General features: G+C 41.2%; 1 protein-coding gene across 1 annotated transcript in view; it reads right to left on the bottom strand.

Annotated features, from left to right (window-relative positions):
* The window catches only part of LOC135174811 (liprin-alpha-2-like), a 485381-nt gene that overhangs the window by 107015 nt on the left and 358942 nt on the right, over positions 1–19424 (bottom strand). Inside the window, 3 exon segments of the mRNA XM_064142364.1 lie at positions 9062–9196; positions 15820–15966; positions 18885–19106. Coding sequence (XP_063998434.1) covers positions 9062–9196; positions 15820–15966; positions 18885–19106 — 504 coding nt within the window.

Genomic DNA, 19424 nt, shown 5'->3' on the forward strand with positions numbered 1-19424 from the left:
TAAGGACGGTTACAGAACTGTGCAATGTTATGGTGCGTTCCCTAATTACAGAATACACTAACTACATAAGCCCTTTCATCCAAATAAACAATATAGCTTTCATCCCTTTGAAAGGATCCATTCTGGTGGATCTCATTGGAAGATCAAGGTCATCAGATAAAAGAACATATAAATAAAAATTCATTAATAGAAAAGTCATTGCTGTGTATATAAATGGTAATCGTTCTGAAGATGCATTACTATTTCTGACAGAAGTTTACCTTAATTAGGCCATTTGCTGCAAAACATGAACACTCATGTTATTGTCATATCAAACAAGCCTGAGTTATCACTCATAATGAAAAAAATGAAAAAAAAGCCCTTAAAGAAAGGGAAATGCTATATTGGAATTGTTGCTATGGGAACAGAAATGTGCATAAAGCTTAAAGAGGGAGCTACTGATGACTCTGACTTGTGAGCTTATGCTTGTCAAATGTCATTGCACTCTGTCTGATTCACCTCTCAAAAAAAGAAGCTGACGTCTGTCTTTAGGTGACCAAACTTTAATGTGTAGAAGAAATACTAATTTTGCAACTCAATTGTGTTTTTTAATGAGATTTTTTTTGCACAGTTGTCTGCTAACAGGTTCATCACAGTGCTTACACATAGGTATCAATGCAATTGCATGTGTACATATTACTTTGAAATTACCCATAACTTCAACTTAGTAGTATTATGAGGACCCAAAGATCAGCAAAACCCAAGCCTGTGATCTAGATTTACAAATATATAAACTGTAGCTTTTGATACAAAGACATTAATAGGAGTAAATCATGCTTTGTGTAAACACAACAATGACGCTTAATTCTGAAGATCACTGCTTTTCTTTCCAGAGTGAGTATATTCACAAAACTCAGATTCTTCCAAAAGTTACATCAATATACTCTGGGCCTAAGCTCATTTGATCAATGCAGTTATTGTTTCTGATCATGAAGTCATGTGATGTATCAAGCTCATTCTTTATCTGGAAGCATTTGGTCTGTTTATTAGAACCTGGGCCAGTGACAAGCCCTTAATGGTTTTATCTTATCTTTTGCATATTCGTTTGTTTCAGCACTCAGGTGCTGATGCACTGCTTCATCTTCCAACTGGATGAACAGAAAGATAGGGCTGAAAAAGTCAAGTTCCTATGACCACAGAAAACCAGATCATGCTGTCCCACTTCCATGAAGTGACCAAGGTTTACTGTCCTCTGTAAAAGAGAGATTCTTCCCCTTTCTGAGTTCTGGCCACACTACTGATTCAAGGCCTTCCCTTAAAGTGTTTCCAAGGGTCAGGAGATTTGAAATCATCAAAGTTCTGAGCTGATGATGGAAAAAAGGCTTAAGTAATTCTACTCCTTTTGAACCCATTTTAATTGCAGGAGATATAGAAGTCCTTGGCAATAACACCCTACAAAATTAAACTACTTAGAAGTTTAATTGGCTCCCCATAAACTTTAAAAGCAGGCTACTCAATCTTCCTTGCTTCTAGACACTTAAATTGCAGGCTAACGCTAGTACGAAGATAAGCAAGCACAATACATCTATGTTCAAAGGGAATCTTATTTAAGTCTTCTGATAGGTGATGCTGTCTGACATAACCCATCCTTGAGAAGCTAGGCTAGCTTAGCTATATCATGTATGTCTATTTTCCAAACTAAACACAATGTTTCAGTCAAACAATGTCATATCTTATTCCTCAGCAGAAAATAGGATTTGCAATGCATAAAAAAATTGTGGTGCTAGGCCTAACTATTTTTTATTTGGAAGAGAAGGTGGAATAAAATAATTCTGAAAATTATGCATGTTATCTGAGTTTTTAATACAGGAAAAAAATCTTGTAAGAACATAATGATCTCTTAAGATCCTTATATCTATGTAATTCTGTTCTTTCATAGAATCCTAGAATCAGTCAGGGTTGGAAGGGACCACAAGGATCATCTAGTTCCAACCCACCTGCCATGGGCAGAGACACCAATACCCTATATCAGGCTGGCCAGAGCCCCATCCAGCCTGGTCTTAAACACCTCTAGGGATGGGCCTCAACCACCTCCTTGGGCAACCCATTCCAAGTTCTCACCACTCTCATGATGAACAACTTCCTCCTCATGTCCAGTCTGAACCTACCCATCCCTAGCTTTGTGCCATTCGCCCTAGTCCTGTCACACCCTGATAGCCTAAAATGTCCCTCCCCAGCTTTTTAATAGGCCCCCTTCAGATACCGGAAAGCCACAATAATGTAATAATAACTTCCTACTGCTTTACTAATTCATTCAGGTGTATCTTTAGGATATACACTAATCTCTTTCTATGGAGTTATCAGTTATTTCACTTAGAATGTGAAAATGTTGATAGATACACCCTTGATAAAAATAATCTTCATGAATATCCCCCACCACAGCAAGGACATGAATCTGTATCCTCTGTAAGGACTACATACATACATACCTCCCTTGTCTCTCACTCATGGAAACCTACCTGTAGACAAAAGCTGCAGTAGCAAAGAACAGTTCCTCTTTCTCCTAGTGGACCTAGCTTGAATATACTCCCTCTCATTCCCCTTTATGCTGGAGAGACCCTTCCAGATAAGAATGACCTACCAATTTAGCTATTCCCTAAGGGATTTCCAAAGGTGTCCTCCTAAGACCTCCCCAGGCAGGGGGAAGTCTTAGGCATCTAGGATTGACACTCCTGTGGCAGCTGGAATTTTCTGTTGCAGAGATGTGTTAGCCAGCCCCACATAGAGCGCTGAAAGACTTGGGAGCCTACCACAAAAATTGAGGTCTGAGGCACAAGGCAAAGGCTGGGACAACAGTATTAGCCATGTTCCTGTAAGAGAACTTCAGATACACAAGGCAGAAGCGACAGCTGTGGGCTCAGAGGCTCAAAAACAGGAGGATTTCTTCCAGCTTGCTTTACTAAGAGTGAAGTAAGTTTAAATATTTCTGAAGTGGAATCTGCATGACTACTTGCTTGACCTTACCCTGCATTGCTTTTAAGATATGACTTACATGCCTGTTCACTAGTACCCCCTACAGGACGATTAGTAAGACACGCGGTGTGCTACTCAGCAGCTAGCATTTAAGGCATTTAGTCAGCACATTGGGTTATAAATAGATGTGTGAAATTGTGCATCTTAGACTGCATGAAAAAAATATGGACAAAACCCAACAACTCCATCTCTGACTCCTATGAGATACCAGCATGAGTCTTTCTGCTCACATTGCATACTATATGCTATGAAATAGCAAATAAATAGTCAGTATAAGCAAGAGGACAATTTTGTTTTGAGGGAATACTGAAGCAGCTGATATTGCTCTCTAACCCTGTTAAAACTCTGCTGCTGCTCCTGCCGCTAATGTGGCCACACATACACACAAAAAAAAAATAATCTTACTTTCATATTATCTATAACTGTTGGCACTGAACATTTCCTATGTCTTTGCATCTTAGTTAAAAAGTCCAATTGCAGATGTAGGAAGCACCTGTACTATACAGGTGCTAGCATTTTTCTTTCTCCTCCTAAGCCGAAGGAACAAATCATAAAATCATACAATCATAGAATCAACCTGGTTAGAAGAGACCTCCAAGCTCATCCAGTCCAACCTAGCACCCAGCCCTTTTCTAAAGGCACAAGCCAATTTCCGTGTTTTGAGACCCTGACCTCTGAACATCTACTGTCTGCAAATTTTCTTCTGGCTTCTTATTTCTGTGTCTGTCCTTTGAATAACTAAGTCACCTGTGCTGGTTTGAGGCTAACTGGAATAATTTACTGAGAGAAATTAAATCTTTAGCTGTGTGAGGAACAACAGTAGCCTGTATCACCCATTCTTCTGCTGAGAAATGAAACTAGTCAAAGTATAGATAAGACACTCACTTCTCACACACTGTTCAGTTAGTTCTCACTCTGGTTGTGCCTTCCTTCTGGCTGTCTGGTCTCTGTGGCTCTCTCTGCCTTAACTCTTTAATCTGACCTAACCATTTTTCCTCTAAGCACCTTGTTCTCTTTTTGACATCTCACCTCAGATCTCTCCAGATTTATCATGTGAGATATACGTTTGTTGATCTGATTATTTCTGAAGGGGGGGAAAGAGGGAGGGGACGAGAGATTTTGTGTCAGGGACCCTCTGGGGACCCTGACTGTTTCTGTGAGGGGTATTGTGTTCTGCATTACTTTCAATTGTATATAAATGTATTTTCATGCATGTATACCTGCATGTATGTTGTGCTAAGCTGTAAATACAAAGCTTCATTCCTTAACTTCCAGCTGGCTGAGTCTAGTCTGGGTGATTTCATGAGTGTAGGGGGGCAGCTAACTCCCAAACCACCACAGTCATTGAAGAAGAAAGAATGCATTCTTGCATTGAGGTATGCAAGGGAAAATAAAAATAGATAATCATGGTGACTGACAACAGCTCACAAACTTATCAGCTACTTGTTCGTATGCTCACTTCTAACTCTGGGCCCCTCAATTCAAGAGAGATATTGAGGTGCTGGAACATGTCCATAGAAGGGGGACAAAGCTGGTGAAGGGCCTGGAGCATAAATCCTATGAGGAGAGGCTGAGAGAGCTGGGAGTGTTTAGCCTGGAGAAGAGGAGGCTCAGGGGTGATCTTATTACTGTCTACAACTACCTGAAGGGACATTGTAGCCAGGTGGGGGGTAGCCTCTTCTGCCAGGCAACCAGCAACAGAACAAGGGGACACAGTCTCAAGTTCTGCCGGGGTAGGTATAGGCTGGATGTTAGGAGGAAGTTCTTCACAGAGAGAGTGATTTCCCATTGGAATGGGCTGCCCAGGGAGGTGGTGGAGTTGCCGTCCCTGGAGGTCTTCAAGAAAAGACTGGATGAGGCACGTAGTGCCATGGTCTAGTTGACTGGATAGGTCTGGGTGATAGGTTGGACTGGATGATCTTGGAGGTCTCTTCCAATCTGATTGATTCTATGATTCTATGATTCTATGATTCATTAGAGAAGTGACAAAATATGTTGGCTTGTCACGTCTTTTTCTGACAGATATCTACCTTTTTTCTCTAGATATCTACAGGTCATTGCTTGTCCTCCAATTTTCCACTATTTTCTACACCTCGATGGTTTTGTAAGCAACTCCTTCTATTTAGTTCTGCCAAACTTGCTTCTTTCCTCCTACCAGGACAGTCTATCATGGCAAGGAAAGCACAAAAAGAGGGGTGGCTTGAGAAAATAGTAATGTGTTGTAAATGTGGAGTTTTCTTAGACTTTCCTCCCTGCAAAAGTTTTTTGTATTTTTTTTTTCCTATAAGATGTATTATCTTCCTTCTCCAGCCAACACATCATCTTCTCTTTCTTTTTTTCAGAGAGAAACTTCTTGCAGAGAACTTCTTTCATCCCTTTGCATTCTTTCCACTGCCAATGCCTTTCTTGCAACTTCTTCCCTACTTACTGCAAACCAGATCCCCACACTGTCACAAAACAAGCCTCGTGTCCCAATTGCCTCCAGATTTGCCTTTTCTTTCCACCTTTAAAACAAACTCAAGGTGTTACTATGCTAAATGTGGTTTATTATGATTTTGGTTTCCTCTTCTTCATCTCAGTGCTTCTCTAATGCAGCTAAAAGGCACTGTCTGTATTTCTGATGACATACATACAGGAAAGATGGAGTAAAATGTTGCTTGCTGTCTTGTGATCAGAGAAGTGATGCTGTACCTCTGCTGCACAAGCATGTGAGGAGGAGAGTCACTACTAATGAAAGTGAGTGAATGGAAGTATGTGGATGCTGGTTGTCACCACTGGACCCCTCCTTGAATACATGCAAGGAGAAACTGTGTTTGATAGACTAACCATATGAAGATTCTGGATGCCCCAATGTCTATACCTTCTGAGGAAAATAAACATCTTACATGGTAAAAAAAGGTTTAGTTAATATTGCAGGGAGTTTCCTTCTACTACCCACTGCCTCTTCTCCAGAGCAGGCAAACAGACCAATACTGTGAGAGCGAGTACAAGGTGGCTCAATGAGTCGTGACAGTTTAAATCTTGGGATACATGCTGAGAGCTCTGCTACTTGTCATGACCAGACAGATATCAGTGTGAAGGCCAGGCAAGAACAGCACAGTATATGGGATCATGCTATTCCAGGTTAGTCTGCAGCAGGCTGACTAACCCTCCAGTTGCTCCCCCAGTGGGCAGAACACAGTGGAAACAAAGCCAAAGAAAAGTTTAAATGATTCAGGTGAAATTATGAGTACTTATCTGAGTTGACTGTATAGTTCAAACTTTTGAAAGTTCACTCCTTATGAACTAGTTTGGGCATAGAAAAGTAGCAAAAGAGATTCACTAGCCCATACATATATATATATATATATATATATGCGCCCATATATATATATATATGTATATATATGTGGAAAAAACAACTGTTTTTGAAAAATTACACCATAGAAGGATCTCATTCTTCATCTTTTTCTTGCAAGATCCCAACCCAGATTTATTGTGAGAAAGGATATGATAAATTGAATGCAGAATCGTCACATGCGTATTTTAAACTCGAGATAGGGGGGAGGGGGAAGAAAACTGCATACAAATCCAGAACATGTTTGTTCTATCTCCACATGTAAAATAATTGGTCTTATATTTTACCCATAGGGAAGTAGCCATGTTTTCCTGTTATCCACTACTGTTTTCCTTTAAAATAAACACATTAAACATATTAGACTTAACTCACCTCTTTCATATAATTTTAACACCATTAATCAGATAGAAGTCACTTCCATTGAGGTAGTACAAAAGAAAGAAGAGTCAAGTTTGACTTTTTTTGCAGTACAGAAAGACTAGCTGATCCAGGAGGCTTATCATTAACCTAGTGTGCACAGGCATAGAGTGACCACAGCTCAGGTAAGAAGACAATGTAGTCTGAAGCCAGCTAATTTAAGTGCTGCTGACAATGTGTACGCAAGGCACAACAGCAGTATTAATTAAGCATCATTCGGCCCCTTAGGTTGGTCTTGCAGCTTTCTTTGAGTAGTTAGTGTGGTAACAGTATACCAGCTACCTAATTTATAACTACTTAAGTAAGCTGCAATGACTCCAAGCCACATTTTGTATGATCAAGGAAATGTCCTGGACTGTCAGAGCTGTCAAACTAACACTTAAGCTCTACAGTTTGTAAAGATGTTGTGTACAAGAAATATAAAAGGCAGGTTCCTCGAGCCTATTGGCCAAATTCTGAGCTTCTTCATGTGATGTATTGCAAGAAGACAATTTCAAAGCCAAGAAATGTCTTCATTTACTCATGTGATCACATTGAAATGGACAGAACCTGCATTGCATTCTGATACACTTCTTAACTTCCCACTTGGCAAAAAGTTTAGTAGAGTACATCAAAGTGAAATGTGGGTGGAACATCAGCTCTGCTCACAGCTCTCTAACCATATCCCATGAAATAATGTAAGAAGACAAACGGAGATGCATACTACAGCTTTATGGTCACAACAGTATCTCATGGAAGGCCCTGTATGCTTTGCATGGTTTGAAATGGGATTTCTTCTTACAGTATTTGTGATCAATATATGTTCAAGGAACAATGCAGTTGCAAGAAAAGACATGCTTCAGACTGCAAGATACTTACTGGTGCCTAATTGCTGGAGAAATTATTCAGGGAAAATCCTCTTAAAATAGAAAGCATTTTTTTTTTTTTTTTAGCTACTGAGGGCATTAGAAGATGTGATTATTTGATGAATCAACTGGAAAAAAACAAAGTTAAAATGCCAAGGGTTTGCTCTTATGTGTATCTGAGCTTTCATCAAAATACATTTGTAATTGTTTGGTATTTCATGTCACTCTTTTTTTGCTGAGTGTTCTTATTTTCCCCCACCAGATTTAGTCTTTCTTTCAGATTCCCACCCATTCATGTACACCTAAAGTGGCCAGCTCAAAATCTTGATTACTGAATAATGATCTTGCCTTAATAAAGTAATTTTAAAAACCCCCAAACACCCATATCAAATTCCCTCCCAAAGCCTCTCTTCTTTTTTTTCCTACTTCTTCGCCAAACTATTTAAAAAAAAAACTTTACTAATGAGCTGCTCAGCACTTCAGGCTTCACTAGAAATTGAAAATACATGAGAATTAGGAAAAAAAGAAACCCATCAAATGAAAAATAGCTAGCCACATAAATAGCTAGAAACATTCCCTTGCAATAGAGAAAGTAAAGCTTAGACACATCAGAAAAAAATAGGTAAAACAATCTCTTAAATGCTTCTTTTTATCTTTCAAAAGATAAAGAATCAACATATTCTCATCGTGTCTTTCCGAGGTGATAATGCCTGAGCTGATAATACTTGCAGAATAAGATACATGCACACCTGAATGTACTAGTGGCCAAATACGAAAACCACACAACTGAATTTTTGCTTTGGTTCTTTTGTGTTTTTTTTTTTTTTTTCCTGCAAGAAAGCTGACATATAAAAATTTTATCAGGAAAGAAAGACAACAGTCAAACAGTTTGAAGCCTCCTCATGGTTTCACATTTGTCTTTGCAGATATGTGACATAAAGAATCACTCAAAACAAACCTTGTAAGTATGTACTGCAAGTTGTCTTCTTTTGTGTTGTACAAATGATCCCAGCTGCCATTAAGATTTGATTTTATAGCACTCGTTGGAACAAAAAACATTGTTGTTTCATGTGCACAGTGCATGGAAATGTCCAGAAGAGATAAGTAAGTGTAGTGAATAGGACTTCTCTCCCTTTGAATTAGAAACTCCTATGCAATAAAATGAATTCTTCTAGGATAAGTAATGTTCTCATGTATTGCAAATACCTGAATCCTTATTAAATACATCCCAGGCTAACTTACAGATAGCTATTTTTCCTATCACCAAAATGCTAACTACAAACGCAACATTGATACCGTCCTTGCTTAAAACTGTGGCACAAACTTAGCAGGAAACCTTTTCAGCCTGATACGACACTACTTTTGTTTTGTCCTTGAGGTGAGAAATCAGAATGCAAATTGACATTAAACAGTGAGCCTTCTGAAGTGAGGCTATTTGTTAGGGCAGTACCTTAGTCAGAGCTGCAATTCTCTGAGCCAGTTCAGCCTCCACTTCAGGTAAGGTTTCAGCCTTCCTCATGGTCTGCTGCAGCTTCTGCTCAGCCAGCTCAAGACGCTCTTGCAGTTGCCTGTTTTTGTCTTCCAACTGAAGGTATAAACAGATAGTAAAAAAATCAAAATTATCAAAATTAAGATTTTTTTTCCTTCAATTTCTTAGGTACTGGGGAAGTGGTCACAACTCACTACACAGACACAGACACTCCGCAACCTGGGAGAGCTTACTGCAGAGGTATTAACTCAAAGACAGAACAGAGCAGGCTGCCAGTCTTACTAATGAGTGCTTTGAGGCCTGAGGATCACAGGAATGTGAAGGAGTCGTAAAACAGCACTAACGAGATTAATATAAAGCTCCTCTGATCAGTGTGTTGCTTATCTGAGCAAAATAAAAGTACTTGTGTCAATAAAATGAGATCTTTCCAAATGGAGATACTGAGTCCATGTCACAGGAAAGAAGTACAACTCCACAAGGACTCCCAGTGAAGTTCCTGAACAAATTGCCAAATTCAGTTTTCTGAACAGGTGCCAATCATGTATTAGGATATGCTAAAGCTGACATTTCTTTTGTGATCATAACCTGGTTGCAATTTGCTCAAGGTTGCAGTGTTATTGTTCATTTTGAATTACAATTAGTTTTCATTTTGCTGAGGTGAAAATTATTAAAGGGAAACAGAAAGGCTGTTGATAACTGCATCAAGAAAAGTGTGGCCATCAGGGCAAGGGAGGTGATTCTGCCCATTTACTCTGCTCTCATGAGACCTCACCTGGATTACTGTGTACAGTTTTGGAGCCCCCAACATAAGAAGGACATTGAACTGTTGGAGCAAGTCCAGAGGAGGCCATGAAGATGGTCAGAGGGCTGGAACAGCTCTGCTATGAGGACAGACTACAGGAGTTGGGGCTCTTCAGCCTGGAGAAGAGAAGGCTTTGAGGAGACCTTCCAGTATCTGAAGGGGACCTACAGGAAGGCTGGGGAGGGACTATAGACAAGTGGGTGTCATGGAAGGTAGCAGAGCCCTTTAGCAGGCTTCATTTCTGCGCAGAGTAGTTTGAGCCTCACTAGAATATTTTAGTGAGAGGAATTAGATTATAGGCTATGAAAAGGAAACAATGGTGATGTCTACTGCACTCATAGGCTTGCTGAGATTTATAAAACCAAGAACATAAACATAGATAACAGAGTTGCTGTGTGTCTCTAGCTGCCTGCATTTTTCTCTCTAACTTGTTGACTGTATGACTAATCCTTCTGCTTTCTAACCTCCCCTGATGAACCTCTCAACTCACCTTGAACGTAAGGCAAAGTCTGGGATAAGGTAGAGGGGTGGAAAGAAAGTGGAAGGGCGGTTGAGACCCCTCCTGGGGCCTCCAGTTTCTGGGAGGGCTGTTGTGTTTCCGTATTACTTTTTAACTTGTACATTTCTGTCTATAGCTGTATAGATTGTAAATATCTGCTTGTATGTTGTGCTAAGCTGTGTTGTGGAGAGCCCATAGGCCTGAAAATGGGCTTACATATGCCTTGCCCTGCCTGGACATGTTTTTCTGCCTGCACCAGGGGTAAACACATTAAGTAAGCACAAAGGGGCACAACAGACCTGGTGCGGTGGAGTCTGGCCTGCCCAGGACCCCTGATTGTGTGATGTGGTTGTGTAAGCCCCCACACGCCCAGCTCATGCCTGCCTACTGTAAGGCCTGCGTGAGTCCCATATTTGGGAGGTCCAGGCCTATGGCTTTTGCCTATTTTGGTAAGGTTTGGCTGACTGCCAACCTGATTGGTCATTCTAGTGGCCAAGGGGCTATTAATCTCGGCCCACATTTAATAAATGGGGGTACACAGGTAAACAAAGTGCTCAGGCTCCCCTGCAGTGCTTGCTCGCCTGCTCTCATTATTATGCTTAAGCCTGTCTGTATATACGGAGCTCAGTCTCCCGTGCAGCCGTGTACCCTATTGCCCACTTCCTTATCATTGCCTGGTAAGCTCCACTGCCGCCGAGTTACCAGGAAGCAGACCCTGGATTGTCTGCCCGCGATTGGCCTGCATGGCCAGTGTTACATTGTGCATCCATCCTCTGCACCTAAGGTCCTGCCTAAGAATCCCTGGACAGAGTGTCCAGAAGAAGCCAGGAGACAAGGGCAAAGATTGCTTCTTTCGCCAGAAAAACAAGGTCAGAGACTGTCCTTTCCCAAAAGCTGGGAAGATTCCAGCCTCAAAGCCCACAGGCAAAGCTCCCCTGAAGCTTGGACACTTGCATAGGCTGTGACATAGCCCCGGAGGGTGATTATTGATTAATCAGAATTTGTGAGTAAATGCTTAATGCCTCTGTAATTTCTGTTGCCTCCTGCCATAGAACAAAAAGAGCTTTCAACCCACCCTTGCTGGGCGAGCAACATATTGACTCCAAGTGGCATTAGGCCACGGGGAAAGTCCTCTCTCTGTTTAATAGTTTGAATGCATGCTAGTTATTAATAAGTTACTGATTGATATATTCCTATAATGTCATCCATGACTGGGTAAGAATATTAATATTAAAATACAGTGGTTGGGGGTGGCAAGAGTTCAGAATACTGAATTTAATAAATATATATTTTTATAAAATATTATCTCACACCAATTAATTTCTCCCCTCCGCCACAATTGGCGTAGCCAGCAGAATACCCCTCTGTGACAAGCTGTAAATATAAAGTTTCATTCTTAATTTCCACCTCAGCTGAGTCTAGTCTGGGCAATTTCATAATGGGGGGAGAGGGTCGGGTAACACCCAAACTGCCACAACAAGGTCTTGTAATGACAGGCTGAGGAGTAATGGGTTTAAACTGGCAGAGGGGAGATTTAAACTAGATATTAGGAAGACATTCTTTCCAGTGAGGGTGGTGAAACACTGGCACAGGTTGCCCAGGGAGGTTGTGGCTGCTCCTTCTCTGGAGATGTTCAAGGCAAGGTTGGATGAGGCCTTGAGTAACATGTTCTATGGCAAGGGGCTGGAACTGTGATCTGGGTTGGACTTGACGATCTCTTTGGGTCCCTTCCAACCCCTAATATCCTATGATCCTAGGAACCCAGCATGGGTTTAGGAAGGGCAGATCCTGCCTCTCCAACCTGATCTCCTTCTATGATCAGGTGACCCGCTTGGTGGATGTGGGGAGGCCTGTGGATGTGGTCTATCTGGACTTCAGCAAGGCCTTTGACACTGTCCCCCACAGCAAACTGCTGGCTAAGCTGTCAGCCCACGGCTTGGATGGCAACACTCTGTGCTGGGTTAGGAACTGGCTGGAGGGCCGGACCCAGAGAGTGGTGGTGAATGGTGCCACATCCAGCTGGCGGCCAGTCACTAGTGGTGTCCCTCAGGGATCAGTGCTGGGCCCCATCCTCTTTAACATCTTCATAGATGATCTGGATGAGGGCATGAGTCAGTCATCAGAAAGTTTGCAGATGATACTGATTGATACCCGCCTGAACATGAGCCAGCAGTGTGCCCAGGTGGCCAAGAGAGCCAGTGGCATCCTGGCCTGCATCAGGAATGGTGTGGCCAGCAGGAGCAGGGAGGTCATTCTGCCCCTGTACTCTGCACTGGTTAGACCACACCTTGAGGACTGTGTTCAGTTCTGGGCCCCCCAGTTTAGAAGGGACATCGAGATGCTTGAGCGTGTCCAGAGAAGGGTGACGAGGCTGGTGAGAGGCCTTGAGCACAAGCCCTACGAGGAGAGGCTGGGGGAGCTGGGATTGTTTAGCCTGGAGAAGAGGAGGCTCAGGGGTGACCTTATTGCTGTCTACAACTACCTGAAGGGTGATTGTGGCCAGGAGGAGGTTGCTCTCTTCTCTCAGGTGGCCAGTGCCAGAACAAGAGGACACAGCCTCAGGCTGTGCCAGGGGAAATTTGGGCTCGAGGTGAGGAGAAAGTTCTTCACTGAGAGAGTCATTGGGCACTGGAATGGGCTGCCCGGGGAGGTGGTGGAGTCACCGTCGCTGGAGCTGTTCAAGGCAAGATTGGACGTGGCACTTGGCGCCATGGTCTAGCCTTGAGCTCTGTGGTAAAGGGTTGGACTTGACGATCTGTGAGGTCTCTTCTAACCATGATGATACTGTGATACTGTGATACTGTGATCCTTGAGGTGACCTTGTATCAATTGTTCTTTTCATCACGGCACTTAACAGGTAGACCTTTGCAGTAAAGCATGGCTTAAATTGGCAGCACAAAATCCTCAGATATAGGTGCCTTACTTTTCCGTTGTTCACAGGATCACAGGATTGGAACGGACCAAAGGAGATCATCAAATCCAACAGCCCTGACAGAGCAGGACAATACTATCTAACACGGACGACAGAGGAACACATCCAGACAGGCCTTCAAAGTCTCCAGAGAAGGAGACTCCACAGCCTCTCTGGGCAGCCTGTTCCAGTGCTCTGAGATCCTTACAGTAAAGAAGTTTCTCCTTGTGTTGAGGCAGAGCCTCTTTTGCTGCAACTTACACCCATTGCTCCTTGTCCTATTCCAGGGAACAAGTGAGCAGAGCCTGTCCCCCACTCCTGAACAGCCCTCAGATATTTATAAACATTTATCAAATGCCCTCTCAGTCTTCTCTTTTCCAGATTAAAAAGCCCCAAGTCTCTCAGCCTCTCCTCATAAGCCTTGCCCTCCAGTCCCCTCATCATCCTCATAGCCCTCTGCTGGACCCTCTCCAGCAGATCCCTGTCCCTCTTAAACTGGGGAGCCCAAAACCGAACACAGTATTCAAGATGGAGTCTCACCAGGGCAGACTGTGTGCTGGGCACACTCTTCCTAATACACCTCAGGATCCAATTGGCCTTCTTGGCCACAAGGGCACATTGCTGTGCCATGGTTAACTTGTTATCCAAGTTGGGTGGTGTTTTCTTTTGTTTTCTTTCTTTTCTTTTCTTCACCACTAACAATTAAAGATACCTCTTAAAATAGTCAAAGAAAGCTGGTAGAAGCTGGAGAATTTGAGTTGTGATGTTCTCATTTCACCAAGGAGGTAGTCACACACATATGTACATACACATCCTGTGGTTTGTGCGTGTGTGTGTGTGTGTGTGTGTGTGCAAATATGTCTACACACAAACAGAGAAGCAAAGATGATCAGATCATACAGGAACATATCCTATGTAGCACTTTATATTGTTTGAAGACCTGCTAAGTAAAAAACAAAACAACAACAAAAATCCCCCAAGAGCCAAATTAAAACAAAAAACCCTCCCAAGCAATCAAGAAGTGTGACACTGAGGGTCAATTTAACCTTTTACAATTTGAATTATAGAATTGTATTAATTTCATGTTAACTTCCAGTTTGCATTGTATACATCAGATTATAAAGCAGTGGTTTCTATTCACTTTTCACTACAGGTTTTTCAATCACTGTGGAAATAAAGCACCATGGAAGGAAGATGCAAAATCTTATTGCACACGTAAAAAGCATGTTCATGGAGAGCTTAGCTTTGTACAATTTGATTTACATGCTACTAACATGTGAAATTATTAGAATATGTTGTATGAAAATGGTGATCTTTCTGCTGAGGGGAATTTCTTTTCCTTATGTTACATTTCTGATTTTTTTTAGAATTACTTTTAAAATATAATTCAGAAAATTTTACATAAGAAACAAAGGTAATCCTTCATTTAGGGGCTACCACTGTGTGTATTTATGCAAGACACTATCAGAGAATCATAGAATCAACCAGGTTGGAAGAGATCATCCAGCCCAACCTAACACCCAGTCCCAGACAATCAACGAGACCATGGCACTAAGTGCCTCATTCAGGCTTTGCTTGAACACCTCCAGGGATAGCAACTCCACCACCTCCCTGGGCAGCCCATTCCAATGCCAATCACTCTCTGAACAACTTCCTCCTAACATCCAGCCTAGACCTCCCCTACCACGACTTGAGACTGTGTCCTCTTGTTCTGTTGCTGGTTGCCTGGCAGAAGAGACCAACCCCCACTTGGCTACAGCCTCCCTTTAGGTAATTTTAGACAGCAGTGAAGTCACCCCTGAGCCTCCTCTTCCCCAGGCTGCACACCCCCATCTCCCTCAGCCTCTCCTCACAGGGCTGTGTTCCAGGCATCTCACCAGCTTCATCACCTTTCTCTGGAAATGTTCCAGACAGAAGACACAGTTATTTACTAGTGTTGAATATACACATTGATGTGGTATTCATGGATGTAGCTGCTGGTATGAAGCTTAGAGATTATAGAATGGTTTGGGTTGGAAGTGACTTCCAAAGTTCGTCTAGTCCAACATCCTCTGCAGTCAACAGGGATATCTCTGATTGGACCACGTCATTCAGACCCCTCTTGAACCTCACCTTGAATGCCTCCAGGGATGGGGCCCCAACCACCTCCCTGGGCAACCTGTTGTGGTGTTCCACCACCCTCATGGTAAAGAACTTATTCGTAATATCCAATCTAAATCTGCTCTTCTCTAGTTTCAAACCATTGCCTCTTGTCCTATCAATATCATAAATTGTATTTTTCCATCTTTCTTGTAGGGCCCTCTCAGGTACTGAAGGATGTTATTAGGTCTCCCCAAAGCTTTCTCTTCTGCTGAACAAGTTAGGATTTTTTCTTTTAATTAACTGATCTGGTCACTAAACAGATGAACAGATTACCACAATGGAAATCTCCTATGTAGATCTGCCCTCTTCTTGCATTAATTTTCATTCAGTATGAAGAAAGTAACTGACAAATGCAGATATTATACCTGACGAAGGATGGCTTCCTTGTTTGCAAGCTCATTTTCCAGCTTATCATTCATGTCATGTATGGAAGTGGATTCTCTTTGTGCACTGAGGTAGCGCTTCTCCAGCGTAGTTATTCTTTCTTCCATATCTTCCTTTTGTGCCATTGCCTAGTGTGACCAAAAGAACCCCACCAAATCCCCCCCAACACAAACAAACAAAAAAACAAACAAACAAATAATTAAAATGCTACATAATTTTATATCAGTTTAAATTTCCAAGCTATACTACTTTATATCAGCTTAATTTTCATGCTATTACTAGATAGGGACATAAGGCATGCTCAAAAGTGATTTTTCTGTGTTAAAGATAATTTATTTCCTCTGGGATTTCTTCTAAGTATGATATTTATAGTGGTACCTATTGAGTAAAGAAAGATTCAGTCCTCATCTTTTGTATATTTTTCTAGTTTCTGTAGTTTTTTCTAGTTTCTGTATTTCTTCTAAGTATGATTTTTAAAGTGGTACCTATTGAGTAAAGCAAAGATTCAGTCCTCATCTTTTGTATATTTTTCTAGTTTCTGTAATTCTTCTAGTTTCTGTATTTCTTCTAAGAATGACATTTGAAGTGGTACCTATTGGGTAAAGCAAAGATTCAGTCCTCACCTTTTGTATATTTTTTCTAGTTTCTGTACTTTCAGTGCAAAAAAAGCCACATAGCAAACACAGCTCACATTTACTTGGTCTGAAACAACAGCAGACTTGATCTGACAACACTAAAATGGATATAATAACAGAAAGCAGAAACAGAGTAATGATGTTGGGGAAAAATGTGTAAGCACATGGATACCTAACAGGTAAAGAACAGAGAGGTGTTCTCCATATATTTTATGGATATGGATAATGACCTTTTTAAAAGCTTAATCAGCATTTATTCATTTATTGTGAGCTAGCCTCACAGAAGCCAATAGCTGTAATTTAGATGGATTATTTGTTATCCTATCTGTTACACTGTTCATTTATCTTCAATTCATTTTAGTGAAAGAAGAAAGTGTCTTGCTTCAAACTTGTGTCTTGCTCCTGAGAAGGTTTACATGTTTCCTCTTTCACAACGGAAGTATTTACTGATGAATGTCTGTATAGGGTTAACACTCCAGGAGGAGTAACCCTGAACCTGACCCCAGGTGGTCTTGACCGAGGTGGGTCTGAACACTACCAGGTTATGGTTAGCCCACTCCCCCTTCCTGTCCCACAAAAGCAGGGGTACTTCCTGTTTATTTCTCTGCATCTCTCTCTGCATCACTCCGCTCCCTGCATGCCACCATCACCATCTGTTCCTGGGTTCTTTTTGTTTCACCACGTGGCCATCACCCACGAGGTGGACAAAGCCATCACTGTCACAATCGGGTTGTATTTATACATTTTGTATTTGCTGTTTTTCCCTTACCTAACCTTTTGTAACTTCCCTACCTCAGATACCTTTTTAATTTATGGTTAAACTTTTATTTTTAACTTCCAAATCGAGTGAGATTTCATTTATTTGGGTGTGCTTACCTCTCTCTCTCTCTCTCTCTTTCCATCTAATCCCTTTGTTTTGGGAAAGAAGGGGAAGAGGGAAGGGCACTTTATAAAATTGCTATTGGTTCTATCAAATTTATCTGAGTCTCTGGAAATTTAAATTAAAACCGAGACAACGTCTCTTACTGTTTGTGCTTTAATGCATCATGAAAGCAGTGTGGACATTATTTTTAGAGTAAGATGCAGTGAACACATAAATGGACCCAAATAGCTAGTCCAAAAATGGACCACATCCAGGTGATCCATTTGCTTATTGTTGAGGAGAAAAACAAAAAAACAACAAAAAAAAAAAACCATAAAAAAGATCAATTATCTATGTAATTAATTTTAAAAAGAAGGAAAAAATCCATTGTTTTATCCCAGTTCCACAATACTAAACTAGCTCTCTTGCTCAAAGTATTTAATTGTCTTTTGTAGCAGTATGAAATAACAGAGAGGCACTTCTATTGTTACAAAAACCTTTCATGGCAGATTTTGCACTGACAACTGGTAATTATTCTACATGTAAATGTCTTAGTAGCCACTTTGCCTAGGAAGCAAAGGGCTGAAAGTGAGTAAGCTTCTAGCTGGTACAATTTAAGAGAAGCAGCAAATGGCAATCAAGGGTCTATAAGACAGCGATATTTATCAAAAGAAACATAGCAGTGAAATTTATTCTCTGTAACAGGATAAAGATGAAGGAATACTGAAGAAGCAGAGCAGGAAGATGTGAGGACACATGGAAGCTGTGTCAGGCATCAGAAGCTCTGAAGGGACTTTTCTTCCAGAATACTAGAAATAAAAGGGTAAGTATATACATACAAAAGCATGCATACACACACAGAGACACAGACACACACAAACCCATACAAATACACTTGTTTTGCAATAGAGACAGCAGAAAAATAACTAATTTTGAAGCACTAGAATAGATTCTAGAAGCCAACTATCTACACCGATTAAGAATATCCACATATAAGAAGACACTCTACAGAGTGGTAAGGGGTGCCGCAAGTTTAAGGGAAGGAAGGGGAAAGTGAATTGCATTTCCATTTATTTATAGAAGGGAACAGCATACTATAATGGAGGTAAGTAATTTACTACATGAGAAAATATTAGAATGGATGGCATAAATAACACTGTTTTAGAGCCCAGGAGTTTTTTTAAATGTACTTTGAACTCTGCACCTGACCAGCATCTGAAACAAAGTTCATTCATCTTAAAAGCTTGAAATAGCTGAAAATTTGCCAGAATGCACTCTACTTACACTAAAGTTGTACTAGACCATGCTAAACCACACTACACCACAAAGGAGTTGACCTTTAACAGAGATGCACATACATTTACAAATATGATTTTATAAAGAGATTTCTAGTACTATATCTTAAATATCAATTTGTGTTTCCTATGTACAAGGGCTTTTATCATCACTCAGCTTTTGCTGCCCCTATTCATTTGCCTCTATCAGTTCGTAGTGGGCATCACAGGAACAACAGTCAAGGAATAGAAGGCCAGTGTGGTGAACTCCTTACCTCTCTAATGTCTCTCTGATATTTACTGTTCATTTCCTCTGTTTTAATGAGCTCTTTTCTGGCATTCTCTGCTTCCTGCTCCACCTCTCCCACTCGTGAAGACAGCGCAGCCAAACGCTCTTTCATTTGTGCCATTTCATAGTTTTGCTTTTCCAGTAGTTCCTGGAGTTCAACAACTTGACTGGCTTCATCGTTTGAGTCTATGGAGCCATTCGATAGGCGCTGTGAACAGAGAAGCGACATTATCTCTCAATTATCTTTTTAATGTGGACTCAATCTGAGATTATTTTCAACAGTTACAAAAGCATCTAAAAAAAGTAAAAACATAGTAATTTTCACAGTAGATATAACAGGTGTAGTTAGGGAAAGTTTGCAAAATGTTAGTACTTATTCATATGATTCTCCTCCCTCATTCTGAAAGGGGCCTACAAGAAAGCTGGGGAGGGACTTTTTAGGATATCAGGCAGTGACAGGAGTAGGGGGAAAGAAGCAAAGCTGGAGGTGGGAAGATTCAGACTGGATGTGAGGAGGAAGTTGTTC

Source organism: Pogoniulus pusillus, chromosome 4 (assembly GCF_015220805.1).
Source record: "Pogoniulus pusillus isolate bPogPus1 chromosome 4, bPogPus1.pri, whole genome shotgun sequence".
In the NCBI taxonomy this organism is placed as follows: Eukaryota; Metazoa; Chordata; class Aves; order Piciformes; family Lybiidae; genus Pogoniulus; species Pogoniulus pusillus.